General features: G+C 57.0%; 10 protein-coding genes across 10 annotated transcripts; 3 read left to right on the top strand and 7 right to left on the bottom strand.

Annotated features, from left to right (window-relative positions):
- Nucleotides 1-7: 7 nt before the first annotated feature.
- On the bottom strand, nucleotides 8-2163 carry F5Z01DRAFT_646283 (major facilitator superfamily domain-containing protein). The gene is made up of 4 exons (XM_046262894.1): nucleotides 1915-2163; nucleotides 862-1853; nucleotides 667-800; nucleotides 8-602 (listed from the first exon to the last, which is right to left on the bottom strand). Exons 1-4 carry the CDS (start codon nucleotides 1999-2001, stop codon nucleotides 121-123), a joined length of 1695 nt encoding a protein of 564 aa, XP_046121471.1. The 5' UTR covers nucleotides 2002-2163; the 3' UTR covers nucleotides 8-120.
- Nucleotides 2164-2494: 331 nt separating this feature from the next.
- On the top strand, nucleotides 2495-4074 carry F5Z01DRAFT_616210 (serine incorporator/TMS membrane protein; the record flags this gene model as incomplete). The annotated part of the gene is made up of 3 exons (XM_046260899.1): nucleotides 2495-2545; nucleotides 2605-2684; nucleotides 2766-4074. 3 exons carry the CDS (start codon nucleotides 2495-2497, stop codon nucleotides 4072-4074), a joined length of 1440 nt encoding a protein of 479 aa, XP_046121470.1.
- A 112-nt stretch (nucleotides 4075-4186) lies between these two features.
- F5Z01DRAFT_395279 (uncharacterized protein) lies at nucleotides 4187-5477 on the bottom strand. Its single transcript, XM_046259499.1, has one exon. The coding sequence runs from the start codon at nucleotides 5401-5403 to the stop codon at nucleotides 4225-4227; it is 1179 nt and encodes a 392-aa protein (XP_046121469.1). The 5' UTR covers nucleotides 5404-5477; the 3' UTR covers nucleotides 4187-4224.
- Nucleotides 5478-5832: 355 nt separating this feature from the next.
- On the bottom strand, nucleotides 5833-6724 carry F5Z01DRAFT_646273 (NADH-ubiquinone oxidoreductase 29.9 kDa subunit). Its single transcript, XM_046262893.1, has 2 exons — nucleotides 5920-6724; nucleotides 5833-5855 (listed from the first exon to the last, which is right to left on the bottom strand). Exon 1 carries the CDS (start codon nucleotides 6703-6705, stop codon nucleotides 6088-6090), a length of 618 nt encoding a protein of 205 aa, XP_046121468.1. The 5' UTR covers nucleotides 6706-6724; the 3' UTR covers nucleotides 5833-5855; nucleotides 5920-6087.
- On the bottom strand, nucleotides 6725-8562 carry F5Z01DRAFT_646272 (BAR domain-containing family protein). Its single transcript, XM_046262892.1, has 5 exons — nucleotides 8329-8562; nucleotides 8142-8223; nucleotides 7975-8057; nucleotides 7310-7910; nucleotides 6725-7256 (listed from the first exon to the last, which is right to left on the bottom strand). Exons 1-5 carry the CDS (start codon nucleotides 8370-8372, stop codon nucleotides 7095-7097), a joined length of 972 nt encoding a protein of 323 aa, XP_046121467.1. The 5' UTR covers nucleotides 8373-8562; the 3' UTR covers nucleotides 6725-7094.
- A 171-nt stretch (nucleotides 8563-8733) lies between these two features.
- F5Z01DRAFT_646264 (uncharacterized protein) lies at nucleotides 8734-11217 on the bottom strand. Its single transcript, XM_046262891.1, has 2 exons — nucleotides 10782-11217; nucleotides 8734-10736 (listed from the first exon to the last, which is right to left on the bottom strand). The coding sequence occupies exons 1-2, from the start codon at nucleotides 10944-10946 to the stop codon at nucleotides 8949-8951; spliced, it is 1953 nt and encodes a 650-aa protein (XP_046121466.1). The 5' UTR covers nucleotides 10947-11217; the 3' UTR covers nucleotides 8734-8948.
- A 153-nt stretch (nucleotides 11218-11370) lies between these two features.
- On the top strand, nucleotides 11371-13016 carry F5Z01DRAFT_646262 (6-phosphogluconate dehydrogenase 2). The gene is made up of 2 exons (XM_046262890.1): nucleotides 11371-11842; nucleotides 11900-13016. Exons 1-2 carry the CDS (start codon nucleotides 11798-11800, stop codon nucleotides 12776-12778), a joined length of 924 nt encoding a protein of 307 aa, XP_046121465.1. The 5' UTR covers nucleotides 11371-11797; the 3' UTR covers nucleotides 12779-13016.
- Nucleotides 12957-13637, top strand: F5Z01DRAFT_395056 (ATPase, V0 complex, subunit E1/e2). Its single transcript, XM_046259498.1, has 3 exons — nucleotides 12957-13144; nucleotides 13196-13279; nucleotides 13343-13637. Exons 1-3 carry the CDS (start codon nucleotides 13134-13136, stop codon nucleotides 13470-13472), a joined length of 225 nt encoding a protein of 74 aa, XP_046121464.1. The 5' UTR covers nucleotides 12957-13133; the 3' UTR covers nucleotides 13473-13637.
- Nucleotides 13638-13801: 164 nt separating this feature from the next.
- Nucleotides 13802-16993, bottom strand: F5Z01DRAFT_679558 (Arv1-like family-domain-containing protein; the record flags this gene model as incomplete). The annotated part of the gene is made up of 9 exons (XM_046265538.1): nucleotides 13802-14265; nucleotides 14335-14491; nucleotides 14553-14754; nucleotides 15264-15613; nucleotides 15635-15637; nucleotides 15662-15717; nucleotides 15739-16153; nucleotides 16175-16477; nucleotides 16502-16993. The coding sequence occupies 9 exons, from the start codon at nucleotides 16991-16993 to the stop codon at nucleotides 13802-13804; spliced, it is 2442 nt and encodes an 813-aa protein (XP_046121463.1).
- Nucleotides 16994-17353: 360 nt separating this feature from the next.
- On the bottom strand, nucleotides 17354-20521 carry F5Z01DRAFT_646257 (putative ATP-dependent peptidase). Its single transcript, XM_046262889.1, has 3 exons — nucleotides 20134-20521; nucleotides 18263-20080; nucleotides 17354-18212 (listed from the first exon to the last, which is right to left on the bottom strand). The coding sequence occupies exons 1-3, from the start codon at nucleotides 20158-20160 to the stop codon at nucleotides 17796-17798; spliced, it is 2262 nt and encodes a 753-aa protein (XP_046121462.1). The 5' UTR covers nucleotides 20161-20521; the 3' UTR covers nucleotides 17354-17795.
- Nucleotides 20522-20902: the final 381 nt, after the last annotated feature.

The raw sequence follows: 20902 nt of genomic DNA, 5'->3' as shown, positions 1-20902 counted from the left end.
TTCAAACGCCGGCAGCCGTGTGATCTGCGGTGCCCTAAAGCCCTTCTATGCTCTGCTCTAGCGCTCTTGAAATAACCTGAGATCTAATGTATTTCTTCCAATGGTACGGTCATCAAACCTCTAGTCCTCCTCATCGCCCTTGGAGAGTTCCTTCTTGTGCCTGACATGCTGATGGCGAATGGTCCACAGGGACGCACCCAGCCCTACAACGCAGGAGCAAAAGGTCATCCAGTACGCGCTCTTGTAGCACTCCAGCCCATCCATGCACATCATCTCGCCACTGGGGCGCTTGACAGTGTGTGCGTCGTACGTCTGCCCGTAGAAGATGTTGAACACGTTGGAGGAGACGACGGGGGCGAGCGTGATGAAACCCCAGTTCTGGCTCAAGCCACGGATACCAAAGGTTTCGGCAATGATGGACGGGAAGACGCCAAACAGGAAGCCATACCCCAGGCCCGAGAGGCTGGAGACGAAGCCCAGCAGGTGCGGATTCTCAATGTTGAGAGCGCAGACCTGGGCGCAGAAGAAGATGACGGTGGCAAGCACCAGGCACCAGACGCGACTAGCGTGCAGGCGCTTGACGAGAAAATCGGAACCGACGCCTGGAGAGTTGTGTGAGTGAGATAGGCCAGCGCTGCCAGAGCAGGGGAGGGAAAGGAGACGCACCACTGGACAATCGTCCCAGGAAGCTGCAGACCGACAGGATGGAGACATGCATCTGCTGACGCGACACCAGGAACTCTGAGCTGACGGAATCGTCGTACTTCTTCCAGAGGGCCTTGGCGTTATTGCCAATGTTGCTGTCGGCGGGTCAGCATGGCATCCGGATCACGGTGGTGGGAAGGTGGTCAGGCGACTTACTTGATGGTCATGAGACCGACGCCCGCCAAGATGGCCATGATCAGGAACAGTTGCCAGAATTCAAAGTTTGTGAGGAGCTTGAGTCCGCGAATATCTACTCGGTGCGAACGATCCAAATCAATAATGCTGTCCGCCACCAAATCCTCAGAGGAATCACGGGGACTGGGAAAGATGGGCGTGGTCTCGTCGGGATCTTCACGACGGGACGCCGCGGCTTCGCCAACAGATGCTGGCGTATAAGGATTGGGGGAGGCAGTGGTGCTGATGGTAGTAGTAGCAGCAGTACTGGCAGTAGTGTCTGTGCTTGTGATGGTGGTGGTGTGTGAAGCTGATTCCGACGTACCGGGTTCAATATCATTACCGTTGGCTCGACGAGCCTTGAGTTCCTTGGAGGAGGTTCGCCGAAGGCGGGCTGGACGATCGGGCACAAGATCCTCCGCGTCGTCCTCCTCGCCATCGCCAGACTGCAGCGCATGGTAGCTGGAGTGCTGGTGCGGGTAGACCTTGAGGAAGAAGAAGCCCACCAAGGTCATTCCGCATGTCCCGACCCCCAGCAGCAGCAGGAAGCTGCTGGGGTCGCCTGGGAAGAGCATGCCGCCCAGCAGCGAGAAGAAGAAGGCGCTGAGACCAAAGGCCGCGAGGGGAAATGCGGTGGCAGTGCCTCGGTCTTGAGGCCAGTTGAGGGCAGATGTCTTGACCGCGGCGGCAAAGGCCATGCACCCGCCGAGACCACTCAGATACGAAAAGAAACAGAGCAGCGGGACCGGCCCTGATGCGCTGTCGTACGCACGATGGAGAGGAAAGTAGCCGACGGCGAGCAGGACGGAGCCTGCTAGAACGGCTGGTCTTGGGCCTCCATTGTCGATGAACATGCCTATGGGCACGCCCATTGTGTACATGCCCAAGTTGCCAAAGAGCCCGATGAGGTTGCTCTCTGTCGCTGAGAGCCCGAGTCGCTCTGCAAACTGCGGCGCCCACGCGGAGTAGACATACTGGGCTGATCAGTATTGACGTGACAGAAGCGCTCGAGAGGCGATGATCGCGAGCACTCACGTTGGATCCACAGGCCAGCGCTATCGCGGTGGCAGCGACGCTCGCAACGATGCGGCCTCGCTTGTCCGCCATCGCGTCGGGAGACATTGCAGGAGGGAAGTTGCACGTTATCTGACAGCCATGGAGGAGTCTACGGAGAAACAAGGGAAAAGGGAAACGGTAAAAGGAGTGAAGCACCGAAATGGGCACGAGATAATGCAACGTGGATTCCTCCTCGTGCTCTCATCGTGGTTATCTAGGCGGTTGTATGTACCGTGCAGCGGAAAGCTTGTGCACGGCCTTTGGCACTGTATTAGAGCCGGTTCTCGGCGCTGCTGACGCGGCTTAGTAACTTCCAAAGCAACAAAGGAACCCGAGGTACGTACCTGAGGCCTGCAGCGCGTGCCACTAAATCCTGATGCCTCCGCTGACCTCATGAGCCACCGTTGATGCGCCCACGTCGAATCCTCCAGCTACACACGTACCACGACTCTTGACCGACCCGCGGGTTTCTGCCGACACGACCACCGCGCCCGGACGCTCGAACAAACACCAATAGAGGCCACAGCGCCGCCGCGAATCTTCAAAGCGTCAAGCCATCATGGGTGCCCTACTGTCGCTGCCACTGCTGGCGATCCCCAGCGTGGGAACGGTATGACGACCTCATACAGCCCTGTCCTGTCAGTGACGCTTGCTGACGCTCAAGTATAGCTGGTGTCGTTCGGAGCCAGCTGCTGTGGTGCAGCGACTTGCTCAATGGTCTGTAGCGCATGTGGAAAATGCGGCAACAGGTATGGAACACACACGGGCGCGCGCTTCTTGACGCCTGCCATGATCGCGTGTAGTTAGCCAGCTAACGATTACGCCTCCAGTGTCGCAACCCGTATCGCATACGCTCTCATGCTCCTCGTCAACTCGATCCTGGCGTGGATCATGCTCACGCCCTGGGCGATCGAAAAGCTCCAGCATCTGATGCTCGACTACGTCAAGATTAACTGTCCGACTGGTCAATGCTATGGCTGGCTTGCTGTCCACCGCATCAACTTCTCCCTCGGTCTCTTCCATCTCCTCTTCGCTGGCCTCCTCTTTGGAATCAAGACCTCGAGAAGTCCTCGCGCTGCCATCCAGAATGGCTACTGGGGTCCCAAGATCATTCTGTGGCTGGCGTTCATTGTGCTCTCGTTCCTCATCCCGGACGAGTTCTTCATGTTCTGGGGCAACTACATCTCCATGATTGGTGCTACTCTGTTCCTCCTGCTCGGCTTGATCTTGCTGGTTGATCTGGCGCACACATGGGCAGAGTACTGCTTGGCCCAGATCGAGGATACCGACTCGAGGTTCTGGCGATTCGTCCTGATCGGTTCGACACTGAGCATGTACATTGGCTCCATCGCCATGACGGTCGTGCAGTACATCTTCTTCGCCGACTCGGGCTGCTCGATGAACCAGGCTGCCATCACCGTCAACCTTATCCTGTGGATCGCCATCTCAATCATCTCAGTCAACCCCACCGTCCAGGAACATAACCCCAAAGCTGGTCTTGCGCAAGCGGCCATGGTCGCTGTGTACTGCACCTACCTCACAATGTCCGCTGTGTCCATGGAGCCGGATGACAAGCAATGCAACCCCCTGATCCGAGCTCGAGGCACGCGGACGACCTCTGTTGTTATCGGTGCCATCGTTACCATGTTGACGGTGGCGTACACCACTACCCGTGCAGCCACCCAGAGCCTCGGTATGGGCAACTCGACCGGTGGAGTGCGTCTTCCAGACGATGACGAGCACGATCTAGTCACCCAGCAGCCTGGCAGCCGCCGCGAGATGCGAGCCGAGGCCCTCCGACGCGCCGTAGAGGAAGGCAGCCTCCCAGCCGATGCTCTGCTCGAGGATGACGATGAGGACAGCGAGACGGGCGCCAACACGGCCCACGACGACGAGCGCACGAGCACGCAGTACAACTACAGCATGTTCCACATCATCTTCTTCCTGGCGACGTGCTGGGTTTCGACACTCTTGGTCCTGCAGCACGAGGATTCCACCAAGGACGGCAACTTTGCTACCGTCGGACGCACGTACGCCGCCAGTTGGGTCAAGATCATCAGCGCCTGGGCTTGTCACGCCATGTACATCTGGACGCTTGTCGCACCCATTGTACTGCCTGAGCGATTTGACTTTGACTAAACTGCATGAATTATACTTTGAGCATTGGAGCGTCGGAATGTTGGGCGCAAAGGAGTCTTTATCGTACACTGTCATATCCGTAGCAGCCAAGCATTATTCGTTGAAAATGTTTTTTTTTTTTTTTTTAGATTTTAACAGGTATACCGTCACTTATCCTGCCTCTCTGATGGGGAGCGAGGAGTACATCGGCACAAGCGGTGACCCGTGTGATATCCTGTCCAAGCCCATGGCTGCCATTATATGAGGGTCCGCGTTGCTTTCCAGCGTCGTGTATACGTCCATCGCCTTTTGTGCCTCCTCCTTTTCAGCTGCCCTTCTCTCTTCCACTAAATTCGCCTGCGCCGTTGGCAGGACGGGTTCCACCAAGTCAGAAATGTATAGAGACGCCGTGGCATAGAGTTGAAAGAAGATGCCACGCCGTTTGTATGGCTCATCCTTGGTAAGCTCCCGTAGTCGATGTTGGATATCCTCGACGGCTCTCAAGGTTTTTATCCGGAGATCGTCCTTCATCTCCAAGTGGCGCTCCTCGCGAGCACTCTCCAGGTCGTCTATTGCCTCACCCTCCAGTTTCATGTCCTCCTCCCACTGCGCGAGGTGATCGTACAGGGCCTCGAGACCAAGGACGTGTTCGGCGTGCACATTATAGATTTCGCAGCTCAGCATGGCCGCATAAAAGTCCACGGCGCAGATCGCTTGGGGTCGTATGCGCATCCAGGGATACTGCTGAATGAGAGACTCAAAGTAAGCCTTCACCTTGGGCATGTTCCTTGCTGAGCCCCATCTACGTTGCCTGCGCGGTCTTTGAACTGTGCCTTCGTCTTCTGTCTCGACTTGGACGGGTGTCTCGCCCTCGCGCATGAGGATTTCCGCACCGATGGCCCAGAGGTCGTTGTGGCGCACATCGATCGGTGTGCCATGAGGCTGCAGTTGTAGTACGATCCCGTACGCTCTCGAGGCTCGTTCGACGTTTCCTTGATCTAGGAAATGATGGATACTCTGGATGAGCAGGTGGACTTGTTTCTCTCTCTGGCCGATGGTTCTAGGCTTGCCGAGCGGGCCATCTTCAATGTTTGACTCTGCCGCCCGAGAAGACCGCGCAATCCGCTGGGAAATCTGGCTCCGATGTGGGAAGTTCGGTATGTTGAGTGAAGGGTCCTGGTCCGTATCTTTGAGGCCGGCGAGAGAGAATTGGACAATCTCAGCCGGCGAACGACTGTAGGGGTTGATGGCATCTGAAGGGAGTTGACTGGACGGCGCCGAAGACTGATGTGCTACTGCGGTAGGCGTCCGTTTGCGCTTTGCTGGTGAGTGCTGGGACCTTGAGGCCATTTTCTACGCGCCATTCGGCCAGCGATTGGGGTCTGGGTGGAAGTAGGTCAATGGTGACGAAGATGCAAAAATCGTCTTGATAAAAGTGAGAGGGCGACAGTGGTCGCTAAGAAAGCGATGAAAGCAGCACCACGACCCATGTGATACAGCCATGGGTATTTTTCGAAAGAACGACACCATTATGCTTGATCTATATGCTGCAATCGCATTTTGGGAATTAGGCGCCAAAGGGATGACATAGAAACCTGTTGCACATCACCACAGCATACACTCACGCAACACAGTGGCAGAAGCCTCGTTGTTCACCGTCTATGGTTATCCAGGCCTCCAAGAACATATACAGCCGTTGTGCGTCTACTACTTTACATGCCATTTGCCGACCCAAGCCTTACGCCCGGCGCTCAAAGTATGTCCACTGGCCCTCGGGGACAGGGTCTTCGAGGTCCTCCCAGCTATCGACAAGTTAGCATTCGTCGCCAAGGCATTGCCACCATTATAGCATCCTGCTGCACTTACACCTTGCTCTTCTCCATGGTATCAATCAGCTCGAGCTCGCCCTCGGCAACCTGGATGACCTCTTCGATAAGGCCAGCGCCAATCTTGTGCTCCAGCTCGTGGACCCTGAATACCAAAGTCAGAAACACGCCTCACTCCGCCTTGTTACGGCATGTGCTCTTCAAAAACTCACTGTTCAGCCGTCAACTGCGGCTCGTCCTCCCACTGGACCTTCTCGTGCTCGGCCAGGGGCTTGCGGTCGCCCAAGAAAGCCTGGTCCGCCCTCTCGGCGGGCGTCCGGGCGCCCTCGAGCGCTGGGCCCTCGTTTTCCTCGCCGTCCCATTCCTCCTCGCGGGTGTCCTTGCCCTCGTGCCTGTGGCCGACCACAAAGACACGGTCACCGAGCTTGACTGTGCGGGCCTCGCTGCCGTCGATGCGGCCGCTGTTGACGCGGAACTTCTCCTTGTCCTGGCCGACGAGCTCCTTGGCCCTCTTGGCCCACTCGTCGTAGCCGGGGGGGATCGCGGCCTCGACGATGCTCATGCGGTGCTTGGTCGTGGCCTCGACGGACTGGCGGTAGAGCGACGACTCGGGGATCTTGGACAGACGGTCGAGCGTCGAACTGTAGAGGTAGAGGAGGGTCGATCGGGGCGTCGCGTGCGTCCACAGGCCGGTCAGGCCGGTCGGCTGGCCCGCCTCGAGGTATTTGGCAAGCAGACGGGTGGTTTGCCGCATGCTGGCGAGTACAATGGATGTGTTGGTTGGGTGGGTGGGTGTTGCAGACGGATTTCCTCGGATTGACCTCATGACAATCCAGATTCAAGCTCCTGGGATTGGCCCATTCAGCGTCACGTGACTCCACTTTTGGGGGACCTTTCATCAACCATGCGAACATTGGTGATACAGGAACCCGGTCGTGTTGATTACACGTACGGATGGAGATGATAGATATTCTAGATTCTAGACTTCACCAAAGAAGCGGCTTTCAGAGTCTCTTGGTCTTTGGCTCACTGCACATACCCTACATTAAGACAAACAAATCGACCCGGCACCATTGCGCTGGCCTGCAAACCAGACACCACCCAATTAGTGCCGCGGCGCAATCCCCCTAGGTAACATTGCTTTCTTCTCGTTTAGGAACCTTCCTCGCGGCTCTTGCGGTAGCTGGCCTAGGGTGACAGTCAGCTCCTGGTTTCTCAAGGCGCATAAGCAGCAGCATGTCCTACTTCTTGCTCAGTCTGCAAGCTCTCAATGACAGGAGCGAGCTCTTGGAGAACCTCAGCAGCCTTCTTGTGGTACTCGATCTGGGCAGCGATGAGCTCTGAGAGGTTGCGAAGAGGCTCGGGGGAGTCGAGGACCTGCACTTGATTAGCCTTGCCGTGAACTAAGGCATTATTCACGCCTGACTCACGTTCTTCATGACGCCCACGGCCTCCTCGGTCTGAGTGACGAACTCGTCCTCGGCCTTCTCAATCTCCTCCTGAGCCTCGGGGCTAAGCTCCTGCTCCTCGTGGGGCTGGGCTCCCTGAGCGCCTTGCCCCAGCTTGAAGGTGGTGCCCTTGGCGTGCGCCTTGACAGCATCCAGCGACAGCCTCGAGTTCTCCACATTCTTGCGAGCGCGGGTCGCAAAGTTCAAGTTGGTGTTGAGGGTGGTGTTCCAGCCCGCGAGGAAGCGGCTCTGGATCTGCGAGTCCTGCGCGAGGCGGGCCTCGCCAACGCGCTCCGAGGCCAGAGCGTACTTCTCGAGCGCGGTGGCCAGGGGATCCTCGCCGGCACCCGTGTGGTTCTGGTGCAGCATCTGGCTGCTCGACAAGCTGGCGCGGGCAATGGCATGGCTGAAGGTCTTGGGCTGGGGCTTGGCGCTCGGGGGCGCGACAAGGGCAGCCTGCGCCTCGCCAGGGGAGGTCGCAGATGACAGCAGGTGGACCTTCTCGCTGACGGTGCGGCCCAGGTCCTGGAAGGTCTCCTTGATGTTGGCTGGGTAATCGTAGGTCTCGTTCGAGTAGGTCGAGCTGTTGTCCAGCATAGTTAGCTACCGGTCGCGCGACCGCATTGGTCCATCTGTCGACTACTCACGTCACGGAGAGCATCTTCTGGTGAGCCTGCTTGAGGGCATCGACGCGCTTCTCGAGGTCAATGTAGTCGGGAGGCAGCTGGGTCTGTGCGGAATGTTAGTGCCAGGCTTGGGATAGCTGCTGAGAAACCGGTGATGCAGGCAAAGGGGTTTGGGCAAGGCAGACCACCTTATCGTCGGTTTGACCCAACTGCTCCTTGGTGTACTGGAAGGTACGCGATGCGAAAGGCGTAATCTGAGCTCCGAGATCGCTGTGCAATGGCATCAGTATGGGCATGCGCGAGAATGCGTGACGATGCGAGCTAGCTATGATGCGCGCGCCGTAGCTGCTGCCATCGAGATGGAGGGGTGCTCACGAGAGATTCTTGCCGAAGCTCTTGAAGTCGACGTTGAAATCCATGATGGCGAGCGAGTGTGGACAGCTGCGTGTCGCCTGTCGTTGAGAAATGAGACAAAAGGAGCTCGGGATCGATTGTGTGATGTAGGTCGAAGGTTGGATGGACCCTGTGCCTGTGTCTTGGAGGGTCCGTCTTTAGGGGTTGGATGCAGCAGCAGCAGCAGCAGTCTCGGTCAGCCGCTGATAACGTTCAGGGCCAGGCAGGCACCTGCTGTGTTACAGGCCTAGTGGCAGCTGTTGTGGGGCCCGGTTCTCATGCTGCAGCCTGACTGCACACCTCATTTGACACCAATAACTTCATGTTATTGGTGATTACCAGGTACTTAGTTATGAACGCCGCTTCAAACTGTCACAGGGAATATTCTTCTCGTTTCTTCCATTCTTTCAGGCGCTTGCGGGGGTGGAACGAGACCTCGAGGACTCGAGCCCCTCGCCCTCGAAAGGGGGGTATAATATACAGTCTTCACTGTGCGTACATCATCTGAGGTATACATGCAAAATCGTCCATTCTACCTTCATCGAGATATTTCAAAACAATCGCTTATGCAGGGTATCTCCTCCGCCTCCTGTAAGTATCTTTCAGTCCAAAATATGCTTGTTGTCAGCCCAAGAAGGCTCAACACCACGGCAGACCTTCTCATAGTCCCTGACCGTCGCATGGCGCGGGTCCAGGCCTGGGGTCGTCCAGAACATCGTCCAGTTGCTGTCCTGCAGCTGCGTGACACCAGTCGACCGCTCAAAGTACCATTTGTTGACGGGGTTGTCTTTGCGACTGCGCCAGCAAACGCCACCCGGGAAGCAGTCTCCTGTCATCGCGTTGAACACAATGTCGGCGACGCCACCGCTTCCTTGCCGACTCTTAAGAACGGCAAACTTGTCGAGATACGGCACGAGGCGTCCCTCTTTGTAGGCGGTCTCCTTGTCAACGCCCTCGGGGACCTCCCAGGTCAGGATAGCACCGCCTTCGTACTCTCCTGCGATGATTACGCCAGCCAGATTCTCATTGACTCTGCGGAGATAATCGTCGACGTCGAGCTTGCGGTTGAATGAATCCTCGATGAGATAGACGAGCCGGGGCAGGTCGATACAGTTGTCCGTGAGCCGCAGTCGGTCTGCACCGGGCTGTGGTGGACGCCACGGACTCAGCCGCGGATTCGGGAAGATGGTCAATGGCATGCCGCGCTTGACAAGCGTTGCTGCTGCTGACGGTCCAGTGTCGAGTCCGTTGAAGCCGCCATCCCGGATTCGCTGGTACGGCAGTGATGCTGAGTACACTGGTTTGTCTGTGACGAGATTATGCAATAGCGGATTCCGCCTGATCCTTGTCGTAACCATGCCATCAAAGCCAAACGTAGGTGCATTCATCGACTGCTCGTTTAAAGAAGAATAATCGTTGCTGGCAGTGGCTGCTGCTGAAGGCGTCGTAATCAGGGCTGACGACGTTGGCGGCAGGACCGAAAGGGCTTCCTTGACCATGTTGAGATTTGATCCATGCACAGTCGCTGAGGCTTTGCAGAACTCTCTTCGGGCTACGGGCGATCCTTCTGGGCCCATGAGCTGCTGTAACAGTGTGTCGTACTCCTGGTCCAGGTTGACGAAGCGATGGGCGGCGCCAGGTCGCCCAGGTACGGGTGTGCCTCCTAGGGGGTCCAGTACAAAGATTCGTTCGACCGACGCAATCTTGACAGGTTTCTCAAAGTGTCCGCCTTCCTGTCCAGCTTCCAGATGCTGCGCCCCAAATTGCATGCCGGTCAGGTACCGGGTCAATGTCAGGACAACCTGGTGGGCATCGGCTGGGCAAGTCGACGACAGATCATCTTTGCGCGACAGTGATGGCACGACTGGGATGAGGCCATGTTGCAGGCAGAGCTTCAGCCGACCGAGGTCGTCCACTTCAGACCTGGTTTGCAGTATCGAAGGGGATTCGCCGTCACTCACACCAGGGCCTTTGATGACTTCTGAGAGGATTTTGGATCCAGGCTTCGAGAATGAGTCAATCGCCTCACAAAATCGCAACGCCTGCGTATCGTATGTCTCGCGAGATTCGTCCGGCCCGCAATCGACGACGACAATGCTCAGCAAGCCCAGTGTCCGAAGTTGTGTCAAGGTTTTGGCCACACCTTCCAGGATGTCATCGTCAACAAACTGCGGCGCGCGGATCTTCACAATGGCAACATTCCTGGGCTCCTGAGAGACTTCCAGTGTCTCTGCAAGGGCCGTGTTCTGTTGTTGTGCGACATGTGTATCCTGAGCTGTCTGCGTGGCCGCCTTAATTTTTGGCTTTTGCTTGTTGGAGGTGTATTTTTGCAGATAGCCCTTGGCATCTCTTTTGGTCGCTGAGACCTCGAGGACTGAGACCAGTGTATCCTTTTTAATGTCAGCACGACCATTGTCGAGAGTCGATCAACGTACCAGGTCATTGCGATGTTTCACGCGGGCTTCTGATGGCGACGACAAACTTCTTGTGGACGCCGATCCCGGCCACTGGTTGGACTTTGTAGAAACTCGCGAAGCTGTTGGGTTACCAAGCCCACTCTTACGGGCGAGAGTACAGAATTGACTTCCGCAACGATTCATGGTTCTCTTTGTATGAGATTGACTTCCTAATCTTTTGTTGCTGTGTGTCGGCCTCACTGCGTGTGGGAAGCGGTGACTGATTGAAGTGGATGTGATGTATGCCTTGGCAGACCGCGCACCAGATGCTGGATTTTTTTTGTTGTGCTGCGGTCGCAAATCAATATTATTTGGAAATCATAGTCACAGCCTCTAGGCGCGGTCTTCCCTTGAATCAAAAAGAAAAGCTCGAGGCAGACGCAAGCTACATGTAGGTAAGGTAAAGAAAACACACTCCATCGTGAGTCAAGAACAAACCCAATGCAGTGCGACTGCGACACAAGGCCGGCTCGGGCACTAGCACCGGCCCCATGGGTGCGATAACGCCTGCCAGGTACGATAAGACTCGCTGCCCGCCAATAACAGGCGCCAATCCGACAAATCCGTCGACAGCTCCGTCGCTCCAATTCAGTCCGGGTCGATCATCCGTGGTGCTCACCTGAGCTTACCCTATAACTCAGGTCAACGAGACCAATGCTAACCGCTTCCCAGAATGATCATAGTTCTTTCATCCATTGATTCAGGTTCACTGGCCCTTCTCAGGGGGGTATTTTCCTGGTCAAACGATGTCTCGCCATTATAGATCTCTTGCATCCTCCGGCGTCGTCAACTTCCTTCCCACTTTGATACACTATGGGGTCTGCAGCGTACTCGGAAGAACGGCAATGCTATTGGAGTCAGCGTCATCCAGTGTCCCGCGCGTCCTTTAACTCATGAGGTCACCAACACTCCCTGGCAACATTGCACACTAGATACAACATTGAAACCGCTCATCTACTGCCAGGAACCAAACCTTGATACTACTTCTCTAAGCTATGGCGCCCACGTTGTTATGGATTGGCCTCGGCAACATGGGCCGAGTGAGTACACTGGAATAGCCCTTGAGAATGAACGACGCCTGACAAAGAGTCCAACAGGGCATGTGTAAAAACATTGTGGAAAAAGCAGATCTCTCGTCACCACTACTCTTGCACAACCGCTCGGTGCAACGTGCCGTCGACCTCAGCAACAAGCTCAGTTCCGACAAGACGGAAGTGGTGGAAGATCTGGCGGCTGGCGTGAGCAAGGCTGACATCATCTTCACGTGCGTGTCCAACGACGAGGCGATCAATGCGACCTTTGAAACGATGCTACAGGGCCATGTCAAGAACAAGGTCTTTGTTGAATGCTCGACGGTGCACCCCGAGACCACAGAGGCTCTGGCAAAGGCCGCCACGGCTGCAGGCGCCGAGTTCGTAGCCGCCCCTGTCTTTGGAGCACCGGCAGCGGCCGAGGCAGGCCAGCTCATTGGGGTGCTCGCGGGCCCACGAGCGAGTGTCGACAAGGCCAAGCCGTACTTCAAGGGCGTCATGGCCAAGGCTGAAATCGACATGACCGACAAGCCCTACGGCCAGGCGTTGAAGCTCAAGGTTCTGGGCAACACGTTCGTCCTCGCCATGGTGGAGCAGCTAGCTGAGGCGCACACTGTAGCCGAGAAGTCGGGGCTGGGCACAGAGTATGTCAATGATTTTGTGCAGGCCCTCTTTGGCGGGCCGTACGCTGCCTACAGCTCGCGCATGCTGGGTGGTGCGTATCACAAGATGAAGGAGCCGCTCTTTGGTGTCGATCTCGCGAGGAAGGACGCTCGGCACGCCAAGAGTCTGGCAACCGACGCTGGAGTCCAGATGAAGATTGTTGAAACTGCCGATCAGCATCTAGCCCAAGTTCAGGAGCATGCTGGAAGCTTGGGGGACATTGCTGGCATATACGGTGCTGTGAGAAAGGAGTCTGGCCTAAAGTTCGAGAATGATGCCTAAAGACGCGGGGCTATGTAGCCTCGCCCGTTGCAATGCAGAATTTCAGTGTAGATAATCGCCGACGAGCTCAATCTAGCTTGCAACTGATTATCCCCAGAAAAGTGTCTGGTGAATTATCTGAGATGGTTCACAGACGCGAAAAGGAGCTATCACGGCCATCAGACCCCTGTCGTGGATGACTAATCTCGACGTCAGCTCCTTTGCCAGCGGCGGTTGCACGTGGTAGCCAACATCACCTACGACAGTCGACGCATCGCACCGGCATCGACGACATCCACCCTAATTCCGACCGTCCTCCCCGAACGACAAACGAGTTTCTTTTTGTCGAAACTCGCAGAGAACAACAACCGCCGCCATGGCTCAAGGGTCAGCTCACTAGCCCGCGTCTCCCAGAATCGTCCACTGACGCTCCTATAGCTACTCCATCTGGATCGGCCTCGCCGTCATCGTCGCGCTGTGCGTCGCGTCGTGGTTCCTTTCGCCAAAGGGCGAGAATCAAGTGTATGTGATCATGGACCCTGTTCTTCGCAAGATATCCAGACTGACTCGCCTCGTCCCACCCAGCCTCTGGCGATCCTCCCTCATGCTCGCCATCATCAGCTGCTACCTCATGTGGCTCATCACCTTCCTTGCTCAGCTACACCCACTCATTGCGCCACGCCGAAGCGATCTCCGGGAGGCATACCTCGAATAGACGATTTGCGAACGGAAGCGGCACAGGAGGGTGGAAAAGAGGATCTAAGAACATGCGATACGGGTCAGGGGATGGCAATGCCCCCGATAACCTGTACGAATACATTCACGCTGCAATTTCTGCATGCGTATTTGATCGGCGTTTCTGGAGCGGCTGCTATATCATGTTTTTCTATCTGGGGGAGTGTTTTTACGAGAAGACAGGCATTGACACCCTGCACGAATGGCAGAGTCATCATAGACAGGGCTAGTAGATGCCCGCCGCATGAGGTGGCCCGTTCCATAATGCTCAATATCGCTCCCTCAGCCAATGATGCAGTTTTCTACTTTTCACCCTGCCGCTAGTCTTCCTGCCCACTGGATCGCATACATGAGATACCCCCAGAATGCCTTGCCGTCCGCCGCAATGTCACTCTCGGTGATCGAGTTCCAGTCGCCCAGACGCACGGACGCGAGGATCAGCCAGCCGGTCATCCATCGTGCCGCAGCGCCCAGAATCGCCAGGATGGCAGCCGTGTAGTACCTGCAGTCGAGGAGGATCCGCAGCGCCTCGACATTGTTGGCCACCACCGCCCAGCCCAGCGAGCGCGCCGCGGCGGGCACGTCGTATTCCCAGATCACCATAAGAATCGGAAACAGCTTCGTGGACGAGGACACGAGCAGGGCGGTGGACACGGAGTTGGGACGAGAGAAGCGAGGGAGCAGACCGGCGAGGACGAGCGGCGAGTAGCGGGACGAGGTGAGAAAGCGGATGCTGGCATGGAAGGCGAACGTGGACACGGCGCAGAGGATGACTGTGGTGGATATGTCAGCCGGCGCACTATGACAAGGGCAAGGCAGACGGGGGAGGCGGGCTAGCTTACGGAAAAATAGATACTGGAAGACAATGGGCTGCTGCGCCAACTGTCCCAGCGTGCTCTGACCTGTTTCCGACTCGGGCAGGCTTTTCTTCTCGATCCGCGCCCAGGTCAAGTAGACGTCAAAGAGCAGTAGCAAGACACCCAATCGCACAATGGATGGCTACGGCGCGTCAGTGAACAGCCATGCAGAGAGAGAGAGGTGCGCCCGCCGGGCCACTTACATCAAAACGATCCCCATCGCGCATCAGAGTATTGTGCAGGAGGTGCCGGTAGACTTGTGGCTTGATAAGCACGAGGTCTATGAAGAGCACGACAAAGTCATGCTCCACGTACTTGTCGCAGAAGCGGCCGCAGTTGCGACAGACGGTCAGACGGATGCTGTGGCCGCTGGACTTGTCTCCGGCCCCAGAGCGCCAGAGGGTGCTAACCGGCGTGCGACATTCGATGCAGATGGGCATCGTCGGTAATCATTGTGGGGTGGCGATGCTGGGAAGACGTCCCCAAGGGCGCGTTCTGTGGTTGATAGTAGTTTGAGGTGGCAGGCGCATGAGGTTGTCGTCACTCACGATAAGAGCTCCGATAAGCCGCCCTTAGTCGAGGGGCAGACTGTCACCTACAGGCAGTACCAAGTATTATTTCCTCTCCAGTTGGTCAGCGGAAGAATCAATGTTCAATACTACGGTATGCTGGCTTCTATATGTGTGCGCGATTGACTGTACCACCTAATGAATAACGCCGCCATCCAGAAGAAAGAAAAAAGAAGAAGATGCAGCCGGAAGGCTATGCGAATAATCCACCGCTCAACGCACCGCCGTGATGAGTATTTCCCTGATTAATGTACCGGGGATAATCAATCCGCCTTGCTCCCTTTCTGTGCCTCTCCCACTGTCCTCCCACGGATACCCCCAGCTGCGTCGTTGCGTGCGCTGGACCCCAGTGACAAGCCATCCACATTCAGCGCGTTGTCAACGAACCCGCCCCGGCCGTCGTCACTCATCGTGTCCGTGAGCTCAATGAGATCGTTGGGATGATCACTGCGGCCGGCACGCGCCTTGCCCAGTGGCGTGCCCGGTCCCTTTGCGAGCGCGCCGCGAAGCCAGGTCTCGACGGCGGCCGCTGCACGGTCAATACCTGTTCCTTGGCGGGTGGGCGCGATAGCTTCGCGGCCTTCCTCGTACGAGCTCTCGGCAATACCAGCGTCCTTGCCGAAACCAAACTTGGCCGTCTCGGAACCCATAATAGACATGGACGGCCCATCAATGTTCAATCCGGGTATATGCTTCTTGGTCCATGAATTGATAACGTCCTTGTCAGGCCCAGGCGCCCTCACGTTCCTGCCCATGGAGCCCACACCACCAGGTCGCTTCATCCATGCAGGCCTCTCGTCTGCTGGGTCGCTCCCCATACGGCTGCGGTTCGAAGGTGGTGTCCCCGGGAACGCGGGGCGGCTACTGAGAGAACTAGGGCGGCGGGAAGATGGTCCCTCGGCGGAGCCAGGAGGTCCTGAGGCGATCTCAAAGCTCTGTCGCGGCGTAGAAAGGGAGGATATGGTCCTAATGCTCTTCTTTCTCCTGGGCGGGAAGTACCCCATGGCGCCCCTGGCAACGCGGCCGATCTCGACGGGTTCTGGTATCGAGTCAACCTTTACCCAGCGAACGTGCTGCCACGGTTTCTCCTCCTCTTCGGCCTGCGCCTCGTCGGCGCCGGATCCGTTTGCCTTGCTGAAGTAGTCATCGTGGGTCGCCTTGGATGCCGATGCGTCTTCGATGGCGGGTGTGGGTGCAAGCAAATCAACGCCCTGCGCGTTGCGCCATGACGGCGCCTCACAGGGTCGCCCGCGCACGTCGCAGGCATCCACCGGTATGGTCACCCATTTTCGGGTCTGAATGCTGTCCCTCGACCAGAGCCCGTTGGCCCGTCGAAAGACATCTTCCCTGCACCTGTACTTGAGCACGATGCCGGCAAAGGTGTCGCTCGCCTGCACCCAGTGCACATAGACCAGGTAGTCGTCAGGCCCCGGGTTGCCCGTGGCGGCCTCGTCCGAGTTCCGGCGCTTGTGCTTGCCCGACACGTCCAGCCCGCCATTCACCCCCGTGTGGCTCTCTAGCACGCTGGCTGTACGGGCAGCTTTGAGGGCAGCCTGCCTCTGCGCCAACGATCCCGAGGCCACGTCATCCAAGCTCGGTGCCGACGTGGGCGGTGCCGGACCCCACGAGGCATTGGCTTTTCGCCCTCCACTGGTAGACATTCGGCGTCCGCGAGGGAAAGCCTTGAGACCACCATCGCCGTTCAGCAGCCCCTTGCCCAGGGACGATGGCCCGTTGCTGCTGTTGAAGAGGGAGCTTGTCAAGTCTTGCACCGAGGACCAGCTCTGGTTCCAAGAATCGCTGAAGAATTGTCCGAGGTCGCCCGTGGACGAGTTGGTAGGTCGGCTGGGGCTGACGCCCAGCGATCTCGTTCGTGGTAGCGGGCTGACCGAGCGGCTTGTCGCCGGGCTCAGGGCGGACAGGAGGCCCGACGTTTGGTTCGAGGGCCCATTGCCGTCCGTGCTGATCAATAGTCTGTTACGTGGTCGTACTGAGCCGCTGGGCGAGTCGGTACCGGCCGCAGCGATGTGGGAGGATGATCGGGCGAGGTTGCGGTCCCTCACTCGGTCGGTCATGGTGACCAGCGGCGCCGTACGCCACGTGTAGTACCCTCGCTGGAACTACGTCGCGCGTAGCGGGCAATCGACCATAGAGGTGTGTCGCGCGTAGAGGAGGCTCGTCGTAGCGGTCTTTGGGCGGATGTTGTCCGTTCTCGACCGGAGTAATTAAGTCAATGTCGGCAACCGGGCGATAAGGGGCGTGGTTGGCTTGCGGGTATTAGCGATGACGGAAAAGACTTGTGGTCGTACTCTAATGGACATTATTGATGGGAGACAAAAACATAGAGCAAGTGTAGTGATTCAGCCAAGGGAGTCCATTGCGGGTTTGCTGCGTTCGCGTGAAGCTCTGGTAGTGGTGGGATGGCAAGATGTTGAACTAGGAGGGTAAGTTACGATAGTGCCGCCACGGTGGTTCATTGAATTGCCTGTCCAAGGCTGCCGGGTAGGCGGATCAGGCAGAGCCAAACGAGCTGTCCAGCACACTCACTACCAGATACCATATTTCACCATGAATAGTACCAGATAACTGATAGACACATGGGAATAGTATTTACCACGCTTAATGCTCATATTGCGAACTTGTACAAGTAGAATTCACACGGCTGTGCATAGCCTCGTCCCCAGAGGAGACCTTCCTCCTCCCGCTCGACCAGTCTCCCCATCTGCCGCTGGCCGTTCGAAATGCAAGACTCGCTACCCACTGTCCAACATGATTGTTGGCGGTGTTTCTGGTACATCCCCCAGATGAGCTCTGGATCATCAGGAGGGCCAAACCTCACCCGCGGCACCATAATCTCCCGCCTTCCCCTGTCCGTCTCTACGCATTGCCGGCTGCAGCAGGCGGCTCTTGCGGTTCGGGCGGCGTCGGTTGCGGGACGCCTGGTGGGAGAGGATCTTGTTTGGGCACTGGCATGAGCATGGGACCAGGGGGAATCTGCGTCCGACTAGGAAGCGACTCGCCCTTGATCACCCTCATGACCTCCTCCTTGTCCAGCGTCTCGTACCTGACTAACGCTTGCGCCAGTAGGTCGAGCTCCTTGCGGCGGTCCGTCAACAGTTGCCGCACATCCTCGTACGACTTCTTGAGCGTCTTCTGGACCTCGCTCTCAATCTTGGCACGTGTGTCGGAGCTAAGATACTCGTATCGCTTGCCATACTCGACAGGACCGAGCTCATGCGACATGCCGTATTTGGACACCATGCTGAAGCACAAATCAGTGGCGCTTTCAAGGTCCTAAGTAGAATACGTTAGCTTCGTCCCCTTGTGAGCTGCGCGTTACTCACCTGTGACACTCCGCTGGTGACCTTGTCGTCGCCGAACCGAAGCTCCTCAGCCATCTTGCCGCCCAAGGAAACACGAATACTCGACAAGTACTCCGCAGCTGTGTGCGAGTACTTGTCCATCTGCGGTAGGAAGGCCGTGTGGCCCAGCGACATGCCCTTGGGCAAGATGGTGACCTTGTAGAGATTGCTGGAGGATTCGCTGTCGAAGAGCTGGACCAGTGCGTGTCCAGCCTCGTGGTATGCAGTCATCTCCTTCTCCTTCTCGGTGATGACCATTGACTTCCTTTCGGATCCCATGGTGACGCGGTCGAATGCCCACTCCATGTCTTGCCTGGAGATCATGGTGGCCTTGGCCCTGCTTGCTTTCAAGGCAGCCACGTTGAGCATGTTCTCGAGCTCCGCACCCGACCGCCCCGGGGAGCGAGCCGCGATGGCTTCGAGGTCGACGTTGGGCGCAAGCTTGACCTTGTGGGCGTGGTGCTTGAGGATCTCGATTCGGCCACGCACGTCGGGCAAGTCAACGCTCACATGACGGTCGAAACGGCCAGGGCGCGTCAGGGCCTTGTCGAGCATGTTGGGCGTGTTGGTGGCGGCAATAATGATGATTCTCGCGTCCTGGTCGAACCCGTCCAACTCGGTGAGGAGCTGGTTCAGTGTCTGCTTCGAGTGGGCCTGATCGCGGGGGTTGCGTTTGCCGCCGATGGCGTCCAGCTCGTCAATGAAGACAATGGCCGGAGACTTTGCCTTTGCGCTGCTAAACAGTTCGCGAACACGCTTGGCGCCGACGCCGACGTAGATCTCGTCGAACTCACTGCCAGACATGTAGAAGAAGGGGACCCCAGCCTCGCCCGCAACTGCGCGAGCGAGGAGCGTCTTGCCTGTACCAGGAGGGCCGACGAGCAGGACACCCTTGGGCAGCTTGGCACCGAGGTCCGAGAACTTGTCGGGATGCTTCAGAAACTCAACAACTTCCTCGAGCTCTTCCTTGGCCTCGTTGCACCCGTGTACATCGGTAAAGCGGGCTGTCTGCTTCTCCGAAGTCACCTCCGAATCGACCTTCTTCGGTGTACCACCGGGACGACGGTACGAGTTGAGCACCTCGATGACGATAGTCATAAGCGAGAAGGAGATCCAAAGGGCAAGCATGTACGAAAAAATGAACTTGGTCCAGCGGAACAACTTGGATCCGGCAGACTCATGTACGAGAACGTGCATGGGCTTGCCCTTAATACCACGCTCGGTTTCCGCAGCAGATCCTGTCATGTTACCAATGCCGCCCATGCCCAAGTGTTGATTTTGTGCCGCGGCGCCACCATAGCCCGCGTTGAAGACAGGCTGGTGTCCCCCGGTGCCGAGCGTGCTGGACATGGCACCGCCCCCTTGGACGGCACCGAGAGCCCGGCTGTAGAGTTCTTCAGTGGCCGCATTGGCGCCGTAGCGGCCAGACTGGTGGCGGGTGACGACGATGCCAGGCATGTTGGCGCGAAGCAGGAGGTCGTAAAAGGCATTCTGGAGGTTGGCGTTGTTGGGGTCCCGGTTCGCGTTTGCCTCACTGTTGGCGAGCTGATTCCTAGGCACCCCGTTGACAGTGCCGAAAGACCGATGACTATGCGATGATGACGATGATGATAGTGATGTGCTGGGGATGTATCTCGCTCCGCTGGATAGCATACGCAAGGAGCCCATAGGGGTAGCTAGGTTATGCGCCATCGGTCGAAGCGATCGTAGTACCGAGGTCGACTCGAAGACAGGCTGCGCGAGAATCCTCTGCGAGCCCATCAGGCCTGTACGGGCCATTCGAGGGACAGGCGTCATTGCCTGGGGAATTGTCAGCGTGTCACCGGGTAACGAAGGGCAGAGTATCCACGCACTGACAGCCTGAGACCTAGAGAGGCCATGCTTGAAGCCCAGTCTTGTTCACCAGTCTGCCTCGAGATAATAAACAACGAGCGGACGTCAGGAGACCGAGGAGTGCTAGTCGACTAGCCGAACTTTGGAGCCACGAGGAGTGTAGGGATGGCGCTTCATGAAAGTATGCCTGGACGAAGATAACTGGATGGGACAAGAAAAATCGTAGGGTGAGCAATCAGCTCATTGTGCGACAGGCGCGCGGATGGTTTTCGCTCAGACCGCGAGTCGTGCTGTAATGATGAACCGCAGGCTTTGGTGGTTTTCCGTGGGGGGGGAGAACTTGCCACTGTTTGAGAAGCTAAAGTTAATTATGACCCCAACAGGCACGCGCGCGAAGACGAAGGTGCGGCTCAGCGGTCGGTCCAGGCCAATTGACGTACGTCGGGCGTGGATTTGCTTAGTCATCGGGGTGGAGCCGGGTCGATGCGCTGCCGGCGCCGACATCGCAGAGAATCCCTCAACTTGGTGACTTCACATTCTTACAAGTACGGATACTTCACTTCACAATGCTCTCTCCAACGGTTCGCGTAACTTGTCTCAAAATTGGGGAACTATTCAAAAAAGAGTTTCGGCTGCGCCTGACCAGCCTCCCAAGCTTTCCATCATCCATTTGATTTTCGTTTTCTCGTCAAAAGTCGAATCATGCAATCATCATCAATATTTCCGTTTTCCGTGTTCTTCGTAAAACATGACATAAGAGAAAAACAAACCGAAAGAGTGGTGCAAAAG

The sequence above is a fragment of the Emericellopsis atlantica genome (genome assembly GCF_019669845.1).
Source record: "Emericellopsis atlantica unplaced genomic scaffold F5Z01scaffold_4, whole genome shotgun sequence".
In the NCBI taxonomy this organism is placed as follows: domain Eukaryota; kingdom Fungi; phylum Ascomycota; class Sordariomycetes; order Hypocreales; family Bionectriaceae; genus Emericellopsis; species Emericellopsis atlantica.
This window is presented reverse-complemented; position numbering and strand designations above follow the sequence as displayed.

What these genes read in the sequence shown, in the direction of transcription:
- F5Z01DRAFT_646272 (XM_046262892.1), bottom strand. Translation starts at nt 8,372, where the DNA reads ATGGATTTCAACGTCGACTTCAAGAGCTTCGGCAAGAATCTCTC. An exon ending in AGCTTCGGCAAGAATCTCTC is followed by an intron (nt 8,224 to 8,328) that starts GTGAGCACCCCT and finishes GCCATTGCACAG; the next exon opens with CGATCTCGGAGCTCAGATTA. An exon ending in TGGGTCAAACCGACGATAAG is followed by an intron (nt 8,058 to 8,141) that starts GTGGTCTGCCTT and finishes CATTCCGCACAG; the next exon opens with ACCCAGCTGCCTCCCGACTA.
- F5Z01DRAFT_646283 (XM_046262894.1), bottom strand. Translation starts at nt 2,001, where the DNA reads ATGTCTCCCGACGCGATGGCGGACAAGCGAGGCCGCATCGTTGCGAGC. An exon ending in CGCTGGCCTGTGGATCCAAC is followed by an intron (nt 1,854 to 1,914) that starts GTGAGTGCTCGC and finishes TGATCAGCCCAG; the next exon opens with TATGTCTACTCCGCGTGGGC. An exon ending in CCTGGGACGATTGTCCAGTG is followed by an intron (nt 603 to 666) that starts GTGCGTCTCCTT and finishes ACAACTCTCCAG; the next exon opens with GCGTCGGTTCCGATTTTCTC.
- F5Z01DRAFT_646273 (XM_046262893.1), bottom strand. Translation starts at nt 6,705, where the DNA reads ATGAGGTCAATCCGAGGAAATCCGTCTGCAACACCCACCCACCCAACC.
- F5Z01DRAFT_646264 (XM_046262891.1), bottom strand. Translation starts at nt 10,946, where the DNA reads ATGAATCGTTGCGGAAGTCAATTCTGTACTCTCGCCCGTAAGAGTGGG. An exon ending in TGAAACATCGCAATGACCTG is followed by an intron (nt 10,737 to 10,781) that starts GTACGTTGATCG and finishes GACATTAAAAAG; the next exon opens with GATACACTGGTCTCAGTCCT.
- F5Z01DRAFT_646257 (XM_046262889.1), bottom strand. Translation starts at nt 20,160, where the DNA reads ATGGCCTCTCTAGGTCTCAGGCTGTCA. An exon ending in CTCTAGGTCTCAGGCTGTCA is followed by an intron (nt 20,081 to 20,133) that starts GTGCGTGGATAC and finishes ACAATTCCCCAG; the next exon opens with GCAATGACGCCTGTCCCTCG. An exon ending in TCACCAGCGGAGTGTCACAG is followed by an intron (nt 18,213 to 18,262) that starts GTGAGTAACGCG and finishes TATTCTACTTAG; the next exon opens with GACCTTGAAAGCGCCACTGA.
- F5Z01DRAFT_646262 (XM_046262890.1), top strand. Translation starts at nt 11,798, where the DNA reads ATGGCGCCCACGTTGTTATGGATTGGCCTCGGCAACATGGGCCGA. An exon ending in GCCTCGGCAACATGGGCCGA is followed by an intron (nt 11,843 to 11,899) that starts GTGAGTACACTG and finishes AGAGTCCAACAG; the next exon opens with GGCATGTGTAAAAACATTGT.
- F5Z01DRAFT_395056 (XM_046259498.1), top strand. An exon ending in CCAAAGGGCGAGAATCAAGT is followed by an intron (nt 13,280 to 13,342) that starts GTATGTGATCAT and finishes CGTCCCACCCAG; the next exon opens with CCTCTGGCGATCCTCCCTCA.
- F5Z01DRAFT_395279 (XM_046259499.1), bottom strand. Translation starts at nt 5,403, where the DNA reads ATGGCCTCAAGGTCCCAGCACTCACCAGCAAAGCGCAAACGGACGCCT.